Genomic DNA, 23,754 nt, shown 5'->3' on the forward strand with positions numbered 1-23,754 from the left:
TATGGTCCTGTATGTCACCACTATTTTGGTTATTTTATTTGTAATGTTTGAAAATTTGATACATTTATTTATTTAAAAAGGCAGATGCACTGTCGGGGGAAAAGAAAGCTAAAAAGTCACTTTTCATGCTTTGGTATGCAAAAAAAAATCCAAAACTTTACATTTAATGTATTAAGTGCGTAATCATTTCCAGAGTTCCATGTGTGTTCTGGTGTGGGCCTAGAGCTCCTGCTCAAGGAACAGGACACCAGCATGAGCCTACATTATCTCCTTGTGCTTCCTTGCAGTGCTTCCTTGTCCGTTGAAAGGAACCTGGAAGTCTTGTCAATGCTAAGCATATGCTTGGGCTTCCCTGTCCAGCTGAACCAACGGAGCAATGGTTCAGGGTGGAGGGTTTTCTAACATTAATACAAGAAAACCAGTGCAGTTAAGAGTGTTGGACTAAGGCTGGGGAGACCAACTTCAAATTTCCTCTTGGCCATGAAGTTCAATTGGCGACCTTGGGCTGGTCACACATATTCTCAGCCAAATCTACCTTGCAAGGTTGTTGTGAGGATAAAATGGATGGAGGGAAATAGCCTTGTATACTACCTTGAGCTCTTTGGAGGAAAGGCAAGATATAAATGTAGCAGATAAAAAAATAGCAGCCCTACTCTTATGAAACCTGCTGAACACTAAATGGATATAGTTATATATTTGGGGGTACAAATAAAAAATATTCAGACCAGTGAAAACACTTTTTTCACATCAGTTAAAAACATTAAAAATTAAGGTTTGTTTAATATATACATTATCTTTAGGCAAATAAAATATTTACAGTTTATGGTTTGGGAACAAGTATACAGCATATCCATTTCAATCAGCACATTAAAATCAATATTGCACCCAGATTAGGAGCTTGAAACATGTGCCTAACCACTTCCTCATCTTATGATGGAGAGAAAAATCAATCTAGGAAACTAAACTCAATCGTCTACCACTTACTGAAAATAAAAGCTGTAAACGTTTTCACATTAAATAATAATAATGAAGAACTGTGCAAAAGAAGATGACTTTATACACCATGTTGGATGGTTTATAAAAAAAGTGTGGAACTATATTGTGAATATTTAACAAGATACATTTTATATGTTGAAATTTTTGAAATGTAAACCTAACACAAAAAAAGTGAAGATCTATACATTTAAAAACCCCTCAGAAATTATTTTTACTATTAAAACATCGTGAAATAGATCCATCATACATGTGATCTATTTTCCTGCTCCAATTTGTGCTTTGAACAATCACCCAGTGAAGAAAATATTTTGTTCAGTTTAGTCTGTCTCACACATGACGTATTTCTTACATGGATCTCAATTATGCATGTAAAATGTGTACGGATTATCATGCATGAAGAACCCATTCATACCTTTTTTGTCACATATACATGTACTGAAGTAGACAATGTGGGCTTTTCAAGCATGATGTCCACACATTTTTATACATGGAAATAATTCCCATGTAATACAAATACAATGTGAGAATCATTCCACATCAAGTCAATTGTTAAGTTGCCAACTACTTTGGATAAAGATTAAGCAGGTAGGAAAGCAATCACATTCCCAAGAAAGTATGACAATAATACACCCTTCCCTGATTTAATACCTATTCCCTTTTTGTAAAACAGATACAAAGATCACAAAGAGATGTTTTTAAAATGGTGAAAGGTTGTGGTATAAAACAATGTTAGAAAAGAGATGCAGTTCACCAACTGCTGCTGGTGAACAATTGCCACTAATTTCTGTGGCAGTTTCCCCAAGAATGCCCAAACTCAGTGCATATGGCAAACTAGCTATGCCTCTTAGACAGAACCTGTGGCCTCCCAGACGTTCCTAGACTATAACTCCCATCATCCCTAACCAATGATCATTCTGGCTGTGGCTGATAAAAGTTGGGAATCCAACAACATGTGAAGGGTCACAGACTCCCCATTCCTACATTAGTAGAAGGCTAACCTGATTAAGAATTGTATACATACTGAGCTTTCCCCCACCCAAACCCCTGAAAATTATTAAAGCATGCTGCCATAGGCTACAATAACCCATGACTGGTGAATAACTTTCTGAATGCTTGCAAAATAAAACCGCACAGCAAACTTAAATAGAAAAAGAAGTCTTTGGTTACCTAAAAATCACCATTATAGCTGCATTAATTAATGGAATGAAGTGGTACACAACTGTTTTGCTTCTCAGCTGTTCATCTTTGGTGTCGAGGCATAAAACATCAGTTGAAACTTTATTTCATGATTGTAATAAAAAAGGTATAAAGTTCTAAGTACCATTTAAAAAAAACACCTTAAAATCGTTGGTCTTTAAATCCATAGATGATTTACATCCTTCAACTTCACATGAAACAAAATATTTATACAAGGATCAAGATTTGAAAACACTGCTCAGTTCTTCAGTTCAATCATCCAAAACTAAGTAGCTTGCGGTGGAAATTAGGCTGCCTTCATGATCTTGCATAATTTTTTCCTTTTTCCTGAGTCTTTCATAAAAAAATAAAAACTTTGTGCAATTGTTTCCCCCCCCACAAAAATCCCACTTCCTGTAGGACACAGAAAATCATCAGCTGGCTTCTTCAACTTGACTGACTTCTGCCAAATTGTTGCCAAGTACTGCAGTTAACGAAGCTCTCCTTTTACGAATGATCCGCCCAGAAGCTATAAGGTCAGCATAACCCCGCTGATGGGAGAAGGCATAAGCAGAACGGCGGCCTGATATCCCACGACGGAAGACGCTTTGCCTTCGCTTCCACTGCTCCTCTTCAGCCTTATACTTCTTGCGATTCTTCTGGATCTTTAAATGAGAAAGAAGTGCAATAGGTTAAAATTAAGGGTAACAAGAAAAGACTCGCACACTGACAGAATGCAAGTGGAGCTGTGTGAACACTTGAAATACACTAGGACAGTGGTTCCCAAACTTTGTACCCTATGGACCATTTGAAAATTGCTAAGGACCATTTAATGATTTTTCTGCTTCTTACAGCAATTGTAATGTGATGAGCTACACGCTGCATAATTTAATTGTATTTTACTTGCTTTTATTTCTTATACATTGTATTTTGTTCTATTAGAATTTGAATTCTATAAAATTCAAATTGTAATACAATAAAATACAATATAAGTAATAAAAGAAGCAATGAAATTAGAACTACTGCAATGGATGCTTCGTGTCCTGTCTTCAACCAAAAATCCACACTCTGTAGACCACCTGAATGAAGCTCACGGACCACTGGTGGTCCATGGACCACAGTTTGGGAACCCCCTGCTAGGAACATCACTATTTTATTGCTTATTGAATTAATACCCCACCCTTCCTCCTGAAGGGGCCCAGGGTGGGAAAGAAGCTGCCTTATACCAAGCCAGACCATTGGTCCATCTATCTCATTACTGTCAACTGGCAGGGGCTCGCCAGGATTCCAGATGGGGGACATTCCCAGCTGTACCTGGTGATGCCAGGGATTGAATCTGCAACCTTCTGTATACAAAGCAGATGCTCTGCCACTGAGCTACAGCCCTTTCATAGGTGGCAGTTGGGAGTTTCCTTCTTGTGTTTTAGGGAAGATTTTTTTTCTGTTGCTTTTTTTTCTAGTTTTTTATTGGAATTTTAAAAGTGATTGTCTTTATTAGCTGCCTTGGACTCTCAAGGAAAGGCGAAATTGTTTTTAATTAATAAATAAACATAAATGCCATTGCAGTGCAAAAACTCCAGTTTCTATTAAATAGTTTATTGTGCTTTATTTTCTAATATAGGTTCAGAAATGGTTTAGAACAGTTTTCCCCAACCTGGTGCTCCCCAGATGGGACTCCTTAACAGTCCCAGCCAGTTGTGTAGTGGCCAAGGATGATGGGAGCTGTAGTCCAACAACATCTGGTGCACACTAGGCTGGTGAAGCTGGTTTAAATATTCAGATATCACATGAGCTCAAGATCCAAGGAGCTGCTTTAAGGGATATCCAGTGAGGGGTTGATTTTTCCCCATCCATTTTCTTCGAACAGCAGACCACCATGCCACATCAAGCATTTCTTTTGAAACTCTTATCTGTTTCAAAAGTGGCTTATCATGTAGTGTGGGGATGGCTTCAGCATGGGGAACACAAGTCTAAATCCTTTTTGGAACTCACAGAACTAGCCGCATTGTCCTTTGGGTCCTGGCCAAGACCAAAACATGCTAGCTTTCCTGTTTTTTCCATGGCCATTGTATGAAAACTGGGATACATTCAGTTCTTATGCCTTCTACATTGCAACTATTTTTAAGGTCTCATGGATAAGCTGGGCAAGTGCAGCTTCTCTCTCCAGCCTGCACCTCAGTTTGACTTTTCAGGCTACCTACGTTCCCTCAGGCCTTTTTCAGGAAGGACAGGCAGCTTAGAGAAATCTTTAATGCACATATATTTCATGAAATAGCAAAGTGCACACACACACCTCTGTAACTTGTTGAAAGATTAACCCATTGATAACCAATGTGGTGCCCTCCAGATGTTTTGCTCTACAACTTCCACCTTCCCTGCCTATTGGCAATCATGGCTGAGACTAATGGGAGTTGTAGTCCACAACATTTTGAGGGCATCATGTTGGGTACCCCTGGACTAATCAATTTGTTGCCGTATGAGCTTTTACAGGCCCCAACCTATGTCAAAGAACATGGGGATGAATAGGCAGCCTATGAAACCTCACACCAAAATAAGCCAGGATTTTTGCTGTAACATATTGATACAACTACTCTTCTGCAGCTTGATACTATTCCAGGCAAAGAGTTGTGGCTCAGTTGTGGAGCATCTGCTTTGCATGCAGAAGGCCCCAAGTTCAATAGCTAGGAACTCCAGATAGGGCAGGGAAAGACCCCTGTATGAGATCCTGGAGAGCTACTGCCAGTCAGTGCAGACAGTACTGCGATAGATGGGCAAATGGTATCACTCTGTATAAAGCAGCTTCCTTGGTTCCTATTTTAGGTTAATCCTTTCTAGATCTCTCATATATACCTTATCACTTTCTGAAGGCCAAATAGTCATAGTCAAGAAACGGAGAGCAACCACTGGCAGCAAGCAAAGCGCAACGGATAATATTATTGTCAACCAGAGATATGGTTGCCGGAGGGCATTTGAAGCAGTACCTGGAAAAAAAAGACAAAACAATAATAAGAACATAAGAAGGTCCTGCTGGATCAGGCCAATGGCCATTTAGTCCAGGATCCTGTTCTCAAAGTGGCCAACCAGCTGCCCATGGGAAGCCCACAGTAATAGTTGTGGTGCTCCCTTATGCCAATAGCCAATAGCATCATACCAAAACGAGACCAAAATCATACACAACGATTACCATAAGAATGACTGACTAAAAACAAGCTTTCAGGATGGATTTACATTTTGAGAAATAATCGGCAGAGTATTTGTAACATGCCCTCACCAGCCCATTGTTCTGTGGCTCTCTGCTGCAGCTTCTGTCAACCTGGTACCCTCCAGCTGCATTGGACTTCAGCTCCCATCATCCCTAGACAGCATGGTTGTGCTGACTGGGGCTGATGTGATTTGTAATCCAAAGCATCTGGAGGGCACGAGGATGGTTTTAAGATTTGCTGGTGTCGCATAATATGACATTTGTAGTTACTAATGTGTTTTCAGCTAGAGAGAAAATAAGTACTGACCTGTAAACTGAAAGGAAGAAGGGAAAAGGACATGTATCCCAGCACTGTGTAGATCAAACATAATACCGAAGTAAAGTGCAATACTCCCAAATATTGAGAAGGCATTAACAAATGTCCAGTAAGATGTATCCAGACCCATCTATAAGCAAACCAGACATACATCCAGAAGTTAGAAAGAGATCAGATTCAGGGGGCAGGGAAAGATTCTACAAGACACTGAAGTAAGGTCTCACAAGGGCAAGATGGACGCTAGGTAGGAGGAATGAAGGAGACTGGCACCAGCTTTTGCTACTTTCTCTCAAGCTCTTCTACAGGTTCACTTTCCTGAGGGAATGAGATGCTCAAGTAGCATTCCCTCAGTTTTCCCGGTGTACTGCTAGATCAGTTTCACCCCTCCACCCCATGGCTCATTTCATAAGAACAGCCTACTGGATCAGGCAAGTAGCCTGTTCTCAGAGGATGCCTATGGGAACCCCACAAGCAGGACCTGAGCACAAGAGCACTCTCCTCTCCTGCAGTTTCCAGTTAATTGGTATTCAAAAGCATAGTGCTTCCAACATAGTCATTATCCTCCATGAATTTATCTGATCCTTTTTTAAAGCAATCTAAATTAGTGGCCATCACTGCCTCTTGTGGGAGCAAACCCCATAGTTTAACTATGCATTGTGTGAAGTACTTTCTTTTAACTGTCCTTAATCTTCCAACATTCAGCTTCATTGAATGTCCACGAGTTCTAGTGTGGGAGAAACGCTTTTCTCTATCCACTTTCTCCATGCCATGCATAATTTTATACACTTCTGTCAGCTCTGACTTGCCTTCTCTTTAAACTAAAAAGCCCTAAATTTTTTAACCTTTACTCATAGGGGAGTTTCTTCTCCCTCGTACTATTTCCCCCAGCCACTTTTCCTCCTTTTGATCTTTCGGATTTCCTTCCAAAGGGAAGCAAAAGTTACTTGTGCTGAGAAGACAGCACAAAAAAGTTGTGAAACCCCGTCTCTAGAAATCCAATTATCACCCACATCTTGTTCATGTACAGACATCAGCTAAAAATTGTGTATCATTAGGCCTTCAGATCATTGTAGAGTTAGCTTTACTTGCATAACTTATTGCTGACTGTAATATTGTGGATTGTGATTTTACTTTTGTTGATAGTGTTGTGTTTCTATGATGGTTTTAAGCCACCCTGGGCTCTCGCAACAGGAAGGGCAGAATATATGAAAAATAGATAATGACTGCAAACGCCCAAATCCTTCGGCACGCTTGCACTCTACCATATGCCTCCTCTATTTATAGAGGCCTGCACAAGTTTCCTCCTGCAGATTTGTTTATTTATAACAAGTATTTCTATACCATATCATAAAATATCAGGGTGGTTACAGTGTTAAAACACAAAACACCATTTAAAAAAATAAAAATATAATCACTAAAATAACTGACTAATCAAAAATAAAAATTAAACAGTTGCAAAGGCCTGTCAACATAAAAAGATCTTCAAGAGATGACTGAAAGTCAAAAGCAAAGATGTCTGCTGTATCTCTGTACTGGAAGAACATTCCATAGCATGGGACCTGCAACACTAAATGCCTGTCTTGAGTTGAGCCTGTCAGGCCTCTTTAACATGGGGGGGCGGGGTAACTAACAGCACTCCTCTGTATGATTTGTTGGTCCTGTTTCAGGTGTTTTAGTGGTTATGATGGTAGATGTGAGGGGCACATAAAAGGCAAAGTTACTGCAAGACACAACTGTAGCAGCTCTCACTCTCAGCCCTCCCAACCCTCAGTCTCATCTCACCAGCATGATGCCTCTCCAGAAGCATAGGAATAAGAAACCATTTTTCCATCTCCCTGGCTACAGAACACTGTGCACAATGTCAGTGAATCTGATTATTATGTTGCCCATCTCAGAGATGTGCTTTGAGCACAACAAACAGAGATTATTAAGATTCATCTACTTGCTTGAAAATTGACTGCAATGATGAGAGAAGAGGATGCTGTGACAGCGAATGACTGGTAATCCGAGGGTGCTTCTCCATCCTGTCCCATGGTTTGTAGGTAAGCACCATATGGTATGAAGAAAATGATCAGGGAGGTTATAACACCATGTAGGAGGCTTATGAAGAACTTCTTGTAGTTAAAAAGTAAGTCTTTTTGTCCAGATACATACAAGGCAGGAAACCGCATGCTCAGCTTGTCACTCACATCCTTAATTAAAGGAATTAATACAACATTATAAATACAGAATTTTTTATCTTGAAAGGAAGTCTATGAGATTATGCATCCCCGCAACAACTGCACTAATGACCATTTTGCAGATAGGAAAAGTTTCATGTAGAATAGAAAGGTAGCCATATCTCAGCTAGAGAAACAATGGTTTAGTCGCACGTGACACTGGTTTAGTGTAAGAATTCAAATATATTGGTACCCAGAGAGAAAATTGCAGCCTCTTTGCTCCTACTCCAGTCCTGCTACACTGCTGGTTTGGCTCAGTGTGTCATCTGAACTCCTCCAGACAAACCACAAGCTGAAACCCAAGAACAAGCCTCGGTTACAGCCTGTGGTTTGTCTGGACTCAGACAAACCACCAGCCAAAGTTCAGACGGCACACTAAACCAAACCATGGTCACAACAGCAGCAGGACTAGAGGCAGTGCAAACTGGCCACAATCTCATTTGTGCAAAGTCATGAATTGGTTTAGCATTAAATGTGAACTGGGTCAATCTCTGCAGGCATTTCAAAGTAAGTAAGAGACCTAATGGTTTTGACCAGTGGGAGGTCACACCATTATTCCATACTGTTCAATAGTACACTTGAACTCTTGCACATCCCTATATTAGGAAATCAGAAAATGCACAAGTCCTCTTTATGCTGCTGATGCATAGGCATCCTCACTATTGGTATCCACACCAATTTATTAATTTATTTATTTATTATCATTCTTTTTACCCCACCCTTTTTCCAAAACTGGAACTCACGGCAGCTTCCAGATAAAAGAACACATATAATTAAAAACATACAAAAGTCTAGATTAAAATAGAATTAAACTAATGCATGGGTGTCTAGGAGGTGGTCTCAGAGGTGGTCTCAAATGTCCAAGAGACCATCTCTTTCTCTACAGACCTTCTCAGGTGTTAAGATCAGCAGAGGGGGGGCCATCTGGTAGTTCTGCCACCCTCAGAAGGTGGTGTGGTCCAAGAGAAGGCATTTTCTATGTCTGGCACCTTCACTATACAGTTTTTGCAAATGCTAAAGACACACCAGTTTACTCTGGCCTTTGACACCTGAGATGTGTGTTTTCAAGACCCACCCTATTCCCATGACTGTAGTTTGTTTTAACTGTTTTTAATACTGAATTGTAAATTGTTGTAACCCACCCTGGGACCTGCTTGTGAAGGGCAGATAATGAATGTAAACAAGAACACTAAGCATGGGGTCAGCAGCATGTCTCTGCTTCTGCAGTCATATCAGCATATAACGTGTGAAGGAAGGCTTCAACGTTGCTGAGTAGTACTCAGAAGCAAAGAGGTATACCTAATACCTGACCTATGACACTAAGATTTAACAGGGATATTAACAGGGCTGTTATACTGCTCCCTACTAAGGCCCAAAAACCAGGCCTTTGGGAGGGTTTCACTCCGTCCAAAGGGGAAGAGGAATGTGGAAGTTGGTTGTAATTAAGAGGAAAGCACAGAGTTCATTCACTGTATTTAAGTGCAACACATCCACGTCACCCTGGATCACATGGGTCCTTTCAGGTGTGCTTGTTCTATAGTATACCAATGGAGTCAACCATGGGAAGGAATAGTAGTTCTTACCATAAACAGTAGTTCTTCACGGATATCCAGAGGGCTCCAAGATGGCTCATAAAAGGAGACCTCTGGCATCCATGAGAGAAGTGGTTTTGAGCAGGATGGAGGTCACTAAGATAGAGAAAATTTAGGGCCACTATTTCCTGACATACAAAAGACTGTATTGCTTTTAAAAGGAATAAATTTTGAATGACTGATTGGTATACCTGGTCAAGCAACCCAACAAGAAGAACTGGAAGGCTGGAATATAGTACATTGTAGAGTGTGATAAACCAATCTTCATAAGCTGTCTGTAATAAATAATAATAATTTGGTTACATCATTTTAATCCATATGAGGAGAGAGAAGCGTTCCCAATTAAACAGCAAAGTGTTAGAAAATCAAGCAAAAAATGCTACTTTTTTGATATTAAAAACTTTTTAAAAAAATCACTAGCTGTTTCCTACTACCACCACACTACACTTACTAAGATCACAAACTGCATTGGAGAAAACCTCTGTGGTTGTTACTGGTAAATATATATAAATATACACTCTTCTAGGACCTGGAGCAGGTGTGGGAAACCTTTGGTCCTCCAGATCTTGCTGATCTTACAAATGTTGAATGACAACTCCCATCAGTCCTAGCAAGCATGGCCAATGGCCAGGGATGATGTTCAGCAACATGTGGAGAGCCAAAGATTTTCCACACCTGACCCAGAGAAAAGGGGCAATCCAATCCCCCTTTGGATCCATTTATTTGTGTGTGTGAATAAGAGGATTACAGTAGTGGCAGCCTTTCTCCTCTACCAGCCCCTGCGTTCCTGTATGCATAGAACTCCACATGTATTCCTGCATGCAGGGAAAGGACTGGATAATCCTCATAGGCTGTACATTTGTGTATGCACATGTGTTAAAAAAACACAGTCAAGAGATTGCAAATAGGATTGAAAGAAGAACCCATATACAGAATTAACTGCATATAAATTTTTGCTCCTGCAGTTCTGTTTGCTGAGGAGACAAGCAGAAGTTCAGTTCCAAATGCAGCTTGTCTTCATAAAATAATGCCAGTATTAAATACTGCAATAAGCCAAAAGGAACTGCTAAGACTAGAATAACAAACAGGCCACATTCAAGTTCATATCAAAGCACAATGTCATAAATGTTATTCAGTACTGTACTCATGTCTTTGGTACTCATACTTTAAGCTAACTTGTACATTCATGAGCCTTCCACACACACACACCCTTACCTGGGCAGAGAAGCCATTGAAGAAGGAATACCAAAAGTGAACTAATGTAAATGCAAAGTTTTTGTAGAAGAAGTACCGAAGGAACTTGCACATCCTTATGTACGACCATCGCCCATGAACAAGCAACAACCTTTGGAGGTATCTGAATTGGCCAAAAGAGTAGTCACTAGACATGACTGCTTGCATTCCTTCTTGTCCACTTATTCCAACACCAATATGGGCAGCTAGAAGAACAACAACAAAACACACACACACACTAGAGAGTTGGTTCCTTCCATGAAATACTATGAAATAAGTTAACATTCACACAACAAGGAAGGAATATGAGGTCTGGGTTTGCATGTACTGCAACACTAAGCAATGGTTAACATTATCCAAGGTTTATAAAATGACAACAAACCATGAGTTATGAATGTGGTTTGTTCATGGTTAATAAACCATGGTTAAACCCCTGGGCTGGGTTCAGATGATCAAATTAACCATTTATAACCTTAGTATTGTGTGTAAATCAGGCCTGTGTGTCATGTAGGTGTCATATTTTATTAGTCAATCATCTCTATTTTCATTGTGTGTGTTTTTCTAAAAATGTTTTCATAGCTCAGCACGGCAGCAAAAGGGATCAGAGAGGACAAAGCAGCTGCATACTCCTCTCTGGGAACCTGCAAGCTCATACAGTCTCCCTTGCTAAGTCATGGTTTGTATGAACTAGACCACAGGCTTATGTGAGGTAGTAGCACAGAGCCATAGTTCACTGGAAAAGCACATCCTTTGCATGCAGGCAATTCCATATTCAGTCTTTAGCGAAAAGGCTTTTCACAGTTGGCAGGGTTTGGAAGACCTCTACCCAGATCTGGAGAGTCACAGTCAAAGGCAACAATACTGGACGAGATAGGCCAACGGTTTGACTCAGCAGAAGGCATTTCATATGTCCCTACTGGCAGCAAAAAGCCATAAATCAGGAAGGGATTGTATGCCACTTACTTTTAATCATATTTACATCATTAGCACCATCCCCGATGGCCAAGGTTATCGCTTTCTTGTATTTCTTCACCAGGTCAACCACCATGGCTTTCTGCTTGGGCGTTACTCGGCAGCAGATCACCGCGCTACACTCACAAGCTAAGTCAACAAAGTTTCGCTGCTGCTGCTCCTTGTTCAGCTCTGCTCTCCTTTTACTCTCCATATGCTTTTGTTTTTCTTCTGCTGTTTTTGGAAACTTCAGCTTCAAGAGTTTCTTTCTCTTCTTTTTCTTCTCCAAGAGAATTTCATTCTGTAAGAAATATGATTCTCAATGAAGTTTGAATATCTATAAAAAGTAGGGCGGTGCATCGCGATTCTATGGGTGCTGAATAATGAGACATATTAAGGTGATTTGGGGAGTCTCCCTCCATCAAAGCTCGATGTAAATACCCCTCCCCCTGATTCATGTCAGAGCTACCACAAAGCCACAGATTGCTCTGTTTCTATACTTTTCTGTGCCAATATAGCTCTATATTTTCCTATATAATACCTCAATGCTTCTCTAGATCAGCAGTGGGGAACCTGTGGCTGTCCAGATGATGCTGAACTCCAACTCCCATCAGTCCTAGCCAGCATGGACAATGGTCAGGAATAACGGGAACTGTAGTCCTGGGCTCAATTCAAAGTGATGGTTTTTACCTTTAAAGCCCTATACAGCTCAGGACTGGAATACCTCAAGGAAAACATCTTCCCGGATGAACCAGCTCGAACCCTGCAATCCTCAGCGGAGGCCCCTCTCTGTGTGCCCCACCCAAGAGAGATACAGAGAGTGGCCACATGAGAACAGGCCTTTTCAGTGATAGCCCCTCATCTGTGGAATGCTCTCCCCAGGGAAACATGCCTGATGCCACTCTTGGCAGTCTTTAGTGCCAGGCTAAGATCTTTCTATTCACCCAGACCAGGAGGTTAATGTTGCCTCCTAAATTGGTGCTCATCTTTTAGTGGGGTGGGTAGGACCTGGTCCTTATTAACATATTGCTGGATGAGCATTTCATGGATTTTGTATTGTCATTAGTTTATTTTTTTATGGTTGTAACATATCTTGTCAAGTTGCTTTTACCCTTTTTATTGTATAAAGCAACTGAGAAATGAAATAAATATAGTCCAGAAACATCTGAAGGGCCAAAGATTCCCCACATCTGCTCTAGGTCCATTGGCTTTGCAAAAAATGAGGCTGTCAAAACTGATACCCGTGGAGCACTAAGAGCTCTGGATTGTTTTTTGTTAAAGCACAGTAGCAAAAGATTTTTTAAAAGAATTAAAACCTTCATGTACCTTTTAAAAAAAATCTACATTACTCTCCTTTAAGACACACACACACATATCAAAAGAGCACAATTCCGCAGGCAGTGTTCTAGACAGCCTCACATTGTGAGGTCCACTGAAGCCCTGTAAAGGCTTATTGGGAGGCCTGTAAAGCCTATCAGAGAACACAAACCACCACCAGAAAGAAAGTCTGGTGTGAAGCTGCAAAGTGTTTTTAAAAGTATCAGTACCTCTTGATTAAATTAACAAACAGACAACCCCCAATCCACATAAGAGTTTATGGAAGAAACTGAATTACTTTTATTTCTCCCACAAAAAATCCCTGGACCTAACTGACTGCAATTTGGCTCTGGCAAATTTCATCCACTTTGGCCAAAAGGGCAAAAGGTTACAGCCATTTTTAGATTAAAATGAATGGAAGAGAACACAGAGCTTCATGTTACAGGGTAAAGCTGTGCACACACTAACGCATTTGTAGCACAAAAATGTGGCTTTTCTCAATCTGGCATAGTTTGTGCTCCTTCCAAACATGCTGCTTTTAATCTAGATTGATCCTGCTGTCCATAAGGCTGAGTGTGGTTACCTGGTACATGTTTGAAAACCCTCCCCTTGATTACGTTACCCATGTCTTTTCCTCCCTGCACCTGCTCCAGGTAAATGAAGGAGGAAGTGGTATATGCCCAACCACAGTGTCACTGGGCAGGTGTGAATACACCCCCCATTGCCAGGAGTGCCTACATCTGTTTTCAAACAGACACACTGTGGGGTAATGCTGAATCAATCAGCAATAAGCTTTTATTTTCAGAATGAAACCAGTTTCTTAACAAGTGCTTTTCAGGGGCAAAAAAAAATGCAATAATCTAGATTGTGTGTAGACTACACAGAAAAAAAAGTACTCAATCTCTATTGATTCTTGAATAAAATGTGTGTATGCAGCCTAACTCAGAAGCCAAATTACAGACTGAAGTGGAGAGTGAACAGAACAACTGGGAAACAGAAACTGGCGAATCTTGAAGCCTGTGCACATCCATAATAAAAATGGCATGCTGAGGTCTGCTCTTACAAAGGCTTGAGAAATTGAAATGTCAAAAGGTCAATTATGAAACATCATCAGTAAAGTTGCCCACAGGATGCTTACAAGTTTTTTGGTTGATGGCCATGTTGATTCTTCCTGCAAGATGTTTCCCCTTCAGAAATTTCTAGGGGTCTACAAACATCTATGCAGATCAGTTGCAATGATATTCTACAATGTCATTCACTGTCAGATGCATCTTCTGGTAATGTACCATCATTAACTACCAACTGAATCAAATACGTCCATAAAAATACAATAGCCTGCTGTCAGAGGTATATATGTTGGTCCAACCAGATGATTGATCTGAACCTGTAAGCCTGTTAATAAGAATACGCAAATGGCCAAGTATCTCACTGCACTGTGCAAACAAGCTAGATAAACAGAAAAGGAAATATTCTAATTTCATGACTCCACAGGAAGCCGCTGTGAAAAAGGCACAAAGCTTTGATCCATTTAAAAAAAAAACTGCAACTTTATGAATATCCCCCAGTTCCCTCAATGTGTTGTATAGGCAGGTAGTGGAAACTTTCTAGTTCTGTTTGAATGTTCTGTGGCTTATGAAGACCAGGTCCTTATCTGCCTTAATTTGCTGCATTCTTAGCATTTTATTTTCTACTACTTGTTGTGGAAAATTCACATCTAAGTAACCAACGCACCACTAATCCGTACTTACCAGCCACGAGCCAGTGATAATTAGGGCCCGGTTTCTACCCGACTGAAAAAAGGGTTCATTGGCTCTTTGAGATGAATTTACATTTGATCCAATTCTGTTCCTCTGGTTTTCCATCCTTGTTTGCAGAAGAGCGCTAAGGAGGTGTGGAGGCAAAAACAAAAGATCCATCATATAAAGTTGTACTATTAAACCATGCTGAGTGTAACAATTTAAGATGTCTAAGAAAACACATCTGGGATTTAGGAGGTAGGGCACTTTGCAATTCAAGGCACACAATGAGAAATCTGACAGCATATTTCAAATAGGTCTTAGTGGCATTTGACCCAAAGTCTTCATTCTTCTAGAACCTCAGCTTATTACACAGGCTTCAGGGTTTGTGAAATCTCTTAGTCTTGATTGTGAAATTCCTTGATTTTCATTGTGAAAGAACTTCTGCCTGCCCAAACAAGAAATTCCAGGTGTTTCACTTGGATCGACACCCAAGCAGCAAAGGTGGGTTTACAAGCATGAGCCATTCCTTCTCTTACTCAAAGCGGGATGGGAAAGTTGATCTGAAGCAAAGGAGCTGCTGGTGGGAAGGGGGTGTTGAACCCTCCCTTCACAAGCCTCCTTCCCCCTATTATTCAGCAATGGCTTTCCCTATAATCGGGGCTCGCAGATTTGCCATGATGGAGAAGGGGGAAGCAGCTCTAGCAAAGAGGGCAAAACTGCCTCCAGGCTCAGAGGGCTTCTTGTGTAATATAATATGCACCAGAGAGCATATTTTTTTACTGGTCTTGTAGGACAACTTGCCAGAAGAAGGGTTGTCACTATTTTTTTTTAATATGACAGCTATCATCGTTAGTGGCTCCAGTACTTAAGAAACCCTTGGAATCATCCTTCCAAGTACACAGCGCTACCATCGACCAAAAATTCTATTTCTCTCATTCAGTCATTCTTTTACATTTATATTCCACCTTTCCCCTCAAAAACTAAAGGGTCGTGTGCATAAGGGTTACCCCATTTTGTTCTCACAACCACCCTGTGCAGTAGATTAGGCCACGGGAGTGTGACTGGCCCAAGACCACGCAGTGAGCTTCATTGTTAAGAGCGGATTCAAATGTGAGTCTCTGAGTCCAAGTCTAACACTTGGACACTGCCATAGTGTCACATTGGCTACATTGTTTTGTAAGACTGTAACATTACATACATATTAAGCTGTCCTAAATGGTGTTTTCATACTAGAAAGGTGGGATATAAATGTTTTAACAAATAATAAAATTGTTGTCCCAGTGCCTCTTCTTTCTGCCACCAGGAACCAAAACATACATCAGCAGTGCCAACTTGGGTGAGCAATCCTCTCTCTATGAGGGAGACCAACATTGGGCTGCTCTAGCAGCCATTTCCTCCAAGATCTACTGTGACCTGATTCAGAAGCAGCGGAGCAGCTGGAATCATAGGGAGGTGCCTTATATCAGGCCAGACTATTGGTCCATGTAGCTCAGTATTTTCTACAGTGACTGGCAGCAGCTCTCCAAGATTTCAGGCAAGAGTCTTTTCTGGCTCTACCTGGAGAGGCTTGGGAGCTGAACTTCCTATATGCAAAACAGATGCTCTACCACTGAGCGTCGGCCTGTGGAACATTTGAGGGGGAAACATGTGTACACTTTTGCTTCTCTGTATTAACACTTATGTTTTTTATGATTATTGGAAATATATCGCAAGCCACTTCAAGAACTTTGTTTAGAAGGTGGTATATAAATACTCTGAATAAATGAAGTAAAATGGCAGTTTTTCTCCACCTCATCCACATTTCAATAGGCTGTAAAAATAAACCATTTCGGTAGGAGAAAAATGGAATCAGGACTCAAGCAAAAAGCAGCAAATTGATGCCACTCCACACATTCAAGACCTTTGCATGCAAAAAACAGGGTTTTTCTGTTTACCTAATGTCTTCTCCATAACATATAGTTGTTTCGTCTGTTAAGAGTTCACAGGAAAACCCAATGTTTTCAGCAGTTTCTATAACAGAACAGAATGATGTGTCACAGCTTGTTAGCTCATCTGACTTCTCACACCATACTTAGACAACAATTCAGTGTACAAGGAAAAACCCTGGAGTAGATTTATCTGCATTGCATACACACACCTTGGGTAAATAAGAAGCAGCTATTTATACTGGTTACCTTTTTTGTCGCCTGTCAGCACCCAGATCTTAATATCTGCCTTTGCCAGTTTGGATATTGTTTCTGGAACCCCATCCTGTAACTTGTCTTCAATTGCTGTGGCACCTAAAAGCTGCAGATTGTTTAAAGAACAAGCATGTTCAGTGTGATAAAATGACGAACAGACTATTTTGGCTTAGACTCTTGGGTAAGGGACATTTTTCCTTCCCTTGTGGGTAACCTCCCAAGGACCACACACCAGCAGTGGGCAGGATCAGAGGCAATGGTAAGCAGAGCAATGGATGAGACTCTTACCTTTGTACAGTAGGTCACATTCCGGACATGCAAATGACAGAGGTTTCTACACCCACACATCTCTCTCCCCTCAATCCAGACAAGCAAGAGGCATTATCATGGATTAAAGGCATATGCACTCAGGCAAAAGCACACAAGGAGGTCACAGAGCAGGGCTGGTGAAGGGGGCATGGCTTGGGAAGAGTCCTGCGGGCCATATGAATAGGCCTGGAGGGCCACATATGGTTCTCGGGCCTGAGGTTTCCCACCCCTGGCGTAGACCACACACCCAAGCTACTAAGATACTAAAGCTGGCCTATTAGGAAGTCCCATGAAATCTCCACCAGACAGCTCCCCACCATCACCACTTTATCCTCACAACCCACTTCTGAGGTAGTTTAGGCTGACAGAGGCCCAAGGTCACCGAGTGAGTTTCATGGCTGAGTGAGATTTGAACCCAGGTCTCCCAAGTCCTACGTCTGACACTAACCACTACGCCAGACAGGCTCTGAGCTTCAGCTTGTCTCTTTCCTCCCACCCACTGCCATCACTGCCAAAAGGTAGCGAAAAAATCCAGGTCTCTCCTCACCTTTTTCTTTCCGTGCTGCAGTTGGGAGTATGTCTACATTGCAGCTTTTCTAAACAAAGGTATATTTGGGAGTAGGCTAACATAGCCTACAGCATAGAGAAGCTGTTCAGGTGCCTGTTCCCCTCAGGGCACATGTATGCAGGTGCCAGTGGAAAATGCATAACCATGCAAACAGTGTGGCAAAAGGGGCCAGGAAAAATATACTGTATGTTTAAGAAAATGTAATTGAGATGCACCCCATAGGAAATATTACCAGGTCAAGCAGATAGTAAACCCTCCTTTCCCACCCCTGCCTGATGAGACTTACAATAAGATTTCTTTCAATTTCTTCATACACTTTGTCCAGAGCTTCGTCACGGTTTCTTAAAGCAACACTAGCAGCCATGAATTTTTTATTCCATGCCTCATACTCCTCATTGCTAATGTCCTTGTAGCAAAGGCATAATGTTCTAAGGGTTTCATTTGCAAAGATCTACCAAGCAGATAGAAAAGAATGTCTCAGGATCATGCTAATCTCATCTGAGAAAGCTCTCTCTGACAAATCACACTGGCAGGGATCACTTTGCCAAGGGGAGATTATGAATATTGGAAGCATTTCAGAATAACCAAACTAGATGCAGAAAAACTGAAGTAAAAACAAATGCAGCAACTGTACCAAAAGGCCGGGGGGCGGGGAACATGTGGCCCTCCAGATGTTGGACTACAGCTCCTATCACCCCTGACCATTGGCCATGCTGGCTGGGACTGATGGGAATTTAAAAGGCCAACAACATCTGGACAGCCACAGGTTCCCCACCCCCGCAACAGTTCCTTAGTTCACACCTGTGATACAAGCCCCATCAATGACAAAGAAAAGGAGCAAGAAACCTTTCAAACAGCACAACCCTTTGCATATATACTTGGAACCAATCCCATTGTGTTCAGTGAGGTTTACTCCCAGGAAAGTGTGCACAGGATTTCAACCAAAGTAAAACAAATCTGTTGGACTCTGCACTTCACTAGGGATAGGGTACCTGTGGTCCTCCAGATTTTGCTGGGAGGAAAGAGACTCAGGGATGATGGGTGTTGTAGTCCAATAGCACCTGAAGGGCCAGAGGTTTGCCATCCCTGCACTACAGTCTCAGGTGAATGTTATATTAACACTGGACATTTACCAGACTGAAGCCAGTTTTAAACTGCCTTTGCTTATGACAAGAATACTGGAAATTACAGGTCATACCTGCACCAAACATTTAATATGCATGGCCTCCCCCAAAAGAATCCTGTCAACTGTAGTTTGTTAAAGGGTGGTAGGAATTGTAGCTCTGTCAGAGACAGTTTCCAGGATTCTTTGGGGAAAGCCATGTGTGTTAAATGTGCTTTAAATGTATCGTGAGGATGTGACCATGGTTTCTTAAGGGTACTTGGAATTCTGTTGGAGAAATGTTTGAACAAATGCATTCATCAAATGTTGGAACAAATGTGTTCAAAACAAACAGCACAATTAAAAGAATCATCTTGTCATAAGGCCAAGGCCAGGTTATCCATGGTGCAATTGGAGCAATTGCACAAGGCCCAGACTCTGAGCTTTCGTTTTTCTTAAAAAGTAAGTAAATCAGCCTTATATTAAGGAAGTTAGGAAGCAAAACGTGCAGACAGATGACCGAGCCTTGCTCTTCCCGCCTTTTAAGTGGTTTTAGTCAATAAGTGTGACTGTCAGAGCTGTGAATGACAAGTCAGCACCAAGATATAGTAATCCCTGGGTCCCAACCAGCATCTATTTCCCCCTTCTCTTTGGTTTCTGTTTCCTAGTCTATCTCTGTAGTTTGCGCAATCTATTTATTTATTTATTCTAAATATTTTGGTTATCTTCCCCCTCCCCCCAAAAAAACAATCTAATACATGAGGAGAAAGTTTGTTGGTATGGGGATAGGAAGCGATTTATGGTGCTCTTTGTGAACAACATTAAGAATTTGGCTATGTTTGATCTGAAGAACAGGGTGACTTTGCATGTTGAGGTTTGTGTTTGACTTCTGCACAAAGTGACAATGGTGAGAGGTGTTTGGGAAAGGGATGGCTGATTTTTAAAACATTTAAGTTTTTATTATTGATTATTATTTATCTTATTAGTGATCTTTATAAGCCACTCTGGAAGCTTTTTCTGGCTGAGGAATGGGATAAAAATGCTTTGTTTTTTTCTGTCAGTAGTACAGTTTGGAAAAAAAAATACTGCTGCTTCAGAACAGCGGCACTTGCTGGAGTTCTTGAAGCAATGAGGTGTGTTCACAGGTCAGTGAACACATTTTGCATTCGGGTGTCACGGGCTCAGCCAGGAGCTGCACACAGGGACTGGAAAGTAAACACCAACTCTCATGAATACCCCTACTGGGTAGTAAGCACTCTCCATAGACTTCCATTGTAACTATTTTCTTAGACCGACCTTTTTCCCAGTTGCATGTTGCCTAAGTTCCCTCCCCTCAGCCCCTTCTCCAACATGCCCCTGGAACGCCCCTTTTTTGGGCCTTACGCCAGCTTCTGCCAACACCCTTTCCGCCAGGCTGGGCTTCCCTGGTGGACCTCAAACTCAGCCGGCAGGGTCCCAGCTCCACTGCGGCTGAGCCAGGGTGAGGGGCCCCTGCCAACGGAACCGGGACCCTGTCAGCTCAGCCGGGGGTCTGCCATATCCATCTCCCTTCAGCCTGGCGTAAATACAAGTTGGATTGCGCCCTTAGTACAGCAAAATCTGTAAAGGGTTTAGTTCTATAGCAAGTCAGCTTCTTATGTGTTACTGACTGGGGAGAAAGTCCTGGCAGTAAAAACCTCTCAAAAAATAAAACATATTTTTTTTAAAAAAAACATTAATAACATATTTAAATGCAATTCCAAAACAGATGCAGACTGGGGAAAGGTTTCTACCTAAAAGGCTTGTTGAAAGAAAAAGGTCTTCACTAGGCACCAAAAAGATAAACAGCACCCATCTAATATTTTTGTTGTTGTTATGTGCCTTCAAGTTGCTTAGACTTATGGCGACCCTATGAATCAGTGACCTCCAAGAGCATCTGTCATGAACCACCCTGTTCAGATCTTGTAAGTTCAGGTCTGTGGCTTCCTTGATGGAATCAATCCATCTCTTGTTTGGCCTTCCTCTTTTTCTACTCCCTGCTGTTTTCCCCAGCATTATTGTCTTTTCTAGTGAATCATGTCTTCTCATGATGTGTCCAAAGTATGATAACCTCAGTTTCATCATTTTAGCTTCTAGTGACAGTTCTGGTTTCATTTGTTCTAACACACAATTATTGCTCTTTTTTGAAGTCCATGGTATGCACAAAGCTCTCCTCCAGCACCACATTTCAAATGAGTTGATTTTTCTCTTATCCACCTTTTTCACTGTCCAACTGTCCAAATTTCACATCCATACATAGAGATCAGGAATAACATGGCTTGAATGATCCTGACTTTGGTGTTCAGTGATATATCATTGCATTTGAGGACCTTTTCTAGTTCTCTCACAGCTACCCTACCCAGTCCTAGCCTTCTTCTGATTTCTTGACTATTGTCTCCATTTTGGCTAATGACTGTGCCAAGGTATTGATAATGCTTGACAAGTTCAGTGTCCTTATCCGTATGATATGTTCTGTGTACAGATTATTCCAAAGGATAGATGCTACGCTAAAGGTCTGTTGCCTATGTTGTGCGGAATGGACCTCCTGAAAAGATGGTGTCTGCAGGAGACCCTCGCCTTCAGAGTGCAGTGATCGACTGGGTATATAAGGGGTAAGAGGATCTTTCAGGTATACTGGTCCCAAGCTGCATAGGGTTTTGCACACCAAAACCAGCACTTTGAACTTGGCCTGGTAGCCAATGGGCAGCCAGTGCAATTATTTCAGCAGTGGGGTAACATGTTGGTGATATCCTGCCCCAGTAATCAGTCACACCACTACATTTTGCACCAGCTGCAGCTTCCGTACCAACCTGAAGGGTAGCCCCATATAGAATATATTGTAGTAATCCAGCCTGGAAGTTACCAGTGCATGGACAATAGTGCTCAGACTATCCTGATCCAGAAATGGCCACAGCTGTTTTACCAGCCAAAGCTGTAAAAGGCATTCCTAGCCACTCAGGTAATCTGGGCCTCTAGCAACAAAGATGGAGTCAGAACCACTCCCAGACTATGAACCTCTTTCAGAGGAAGTATGGAGCAGGCAATTGACCAATTACCTGGATTCAGGATAGTCTGAAGCTAGTTGTTATACTGTAGGCTTTGAGCAGGAAGTTGTCGAGTTATATTTAGTATATATTGAGAACTCTAGAATTTATTTATTTATATATCATCTTTTCCTCCACTGAGCTCAAGGTGGTGTACATGGTTCCCATCCCCCATTTTATTCTCACAACAAATCTGTGAGGTAGGTTAGGCTAAGAGGCAGTGGCTGGCCCAAGTTCTCTCAGCAAACTTCATGGCTAAGTGAGGATTTGAACCCTGGGCTCCCAGGTCATAGTCCAACACCCTAACCATTACACCATACTGTAATGATTAATGTTAATTACAACTGGGACCTGCAACAAAATGTTGCAGAGCTGGTGTTATAAATTCCAGTGACTGCTGATAACTCCTGTCCGCTTGTGAGTGTGTGGCACCATTTTGGCTACATAGCAACAGCACTCCCAACCTGAACAGCAAAAATGGAGAGGGGTTTTCCACTTTTTAAAACTACTTAAATCTTACTTTAACAAGCATTTTCCCCCAAGGCAGGTTACAAATATAGGAACAAAAATTAAAATCAACTTAAAATGATTATATACGTCCAAGAATAGAAGGACGATATCCAACATTAGTCAGTCATATTCAACATACAGGAAGTCAGTTAAGTCCAGTGACTTCAGTGGGTCCATTCTGTGTATGATCACTGAATACCACCCAAAATCAGGAAAAAAGAGTCACATTTCTTAACATTCCATCTGCTGAAGCAAACTCTGTTAACAATTCACCTTGGCAAACAAGGCAGAAGACATACACATGGAACTTACATCCAGGGCTTCTTCTGTTGCTTGCCTTTTAGGATTCCTTGGATGCAACCGTTCATATACCACTGTATCAGCTCCTTTGCAATAAAGCTTGATTGCTCCATCTGGTTCTCTTACTACAACAGCAAACACAAGGATTAGGAACATAAAAGAGTTATAGAAAAATGTATTCTACCTTCAGATTTTTTATAAACCACTTCTGTATTAATAATAGGGAAATACTGTCAATAATACTATATTATTATTATTATTATTATTATTATTATTATTATTATTATTATTATTATTATTATTATTATTATGATATCCCAATCTTTCTCCCAGTAGGAGCCCGGGCGATATGCAATAGGGATGGGATCCATTGGCCATGCTGGTTCAAAAGCATTCCATTGAGCTAATAGGCTAGTATCAATTCAAGTTCATTCTTCATCCGCTACCTACTATTTTTATCTATCCTCTTTTTTCCCTCGAAAAACACTGATATTAATACCAATATTTTTAAAGGAAATATCAACAAATGAAAGGAAATATCAGTAAAATTATTGTTCTTAATATCGGTATTTTAGAGGCAGGTTTTAACAAAAGTTTTTGGAAATAGCTGAAGAAAATCACTACATAAAAATCTGATCCGCAACAATAGAGAATAAGCAAATTAATGGAAAATTCTGTACGAAATCTGAATTGGGCAGATTTCTAACACATCCCTAATATGAAATATTATAGTCCCTAGCAGAAGGTAGATCATCTGACTTGCATATAGAAGGCCCCAGGTTCAATCCCTGGTGTCTCCAGGTAGGGCTGAGAATGTTTCTTGTTGGAACTCCTGCGGAGTGGCTGCCAGTCAAAATAGATAATACTGAGTTAGATGACCCAATGATCTGACTCAATATAAGGTAGCTTCCTATATTCCTAACAGGAAGAAAAAAATCTCTATCCCCATCTCTACCCACAAACACACAAAGCTAGTAACTAA

At 41.1% G+C, this 23,754-nt stretch overlaps 1 protein-coding gene across 5 annotated transcripts in view; it reads right to left on the reverse strand.

The window, feature by feature from the left end:
* Window positions 1-778: 778 nt before the first annotated feature.
* The window catches only part of ATP8B1 (ATPase phospholipid transporting 8B1), a 103,036-nt gene continuing 80,060 nt past the window's right edge, over window positions 779-23,754 (reverse strand). For all 5 annotated transcript variants that reach the window (XM_061615272.1, XM_061615281.1, XM_061615261.1 and 2 more), the window contains 12 exons: window positions 22,785-22,897; window positions 18,085-18,249; window positions 16,916-17,027; window positions 16,676-16,751; window positions 14,751-14,883; window positions 11,698-11,986; window positions 10,717-10,940; window positions 9,693-9,776; window positions 7,637-7,882; window positions 5,682-5,820; window positions 5,023-5,153; window positions 779-2,837 (listed from right to left, as the gene is read on the reverse strand). In XM_061615272.1, the coding sequence (XP_061471256.1) occupies window positions 2,607-2,837; window positions 5,023-5,153; window positions 5,682-5,820; window positions 7,637-7,882; window positions 9,693-9,776; window positions 10,717-10,940; window positions 11,698-11,986; window positions 14,751-14,883; window positions 16,676-16,751; window positions 16,916-17,027; window positions 18,085-18,249; window positions 22,785-22,897 (1,943 nt within the window). In that variant the 3' untranslated portion in view covers window positions 779-2,606. The remainder of the gene's footprint in view (window positions 2,838-5,022; window positions 5,154-5,681; window positions 5,821-7,636; window positions 7,883-9,692; window positions 9,777-10,716; window positions 10,941-11,697; window positions 11,987-14,750; window positions 14,884-16,675; window positions 16,752-16,915; window positions 17,028-18,084; window positions 18,250-22,784; window positions 22,898-23,754) is intronic.

This window comes from Rhineura floridana, chromosome 1 (assembly GCF_030035675.1).
Source record: "Rhineura floridana isolate rRhiFlo1 chromosome 1, rRhiFlo1.hap2, whole genome shotgun sequence".
NCBI classification, from domain to species: domain Eukaryota; kingdom Metazoa; phylum Chordata; class Lepidosauria; order Squamata; family Rhineuridae; genus Rhineura; species Rhineura floridana.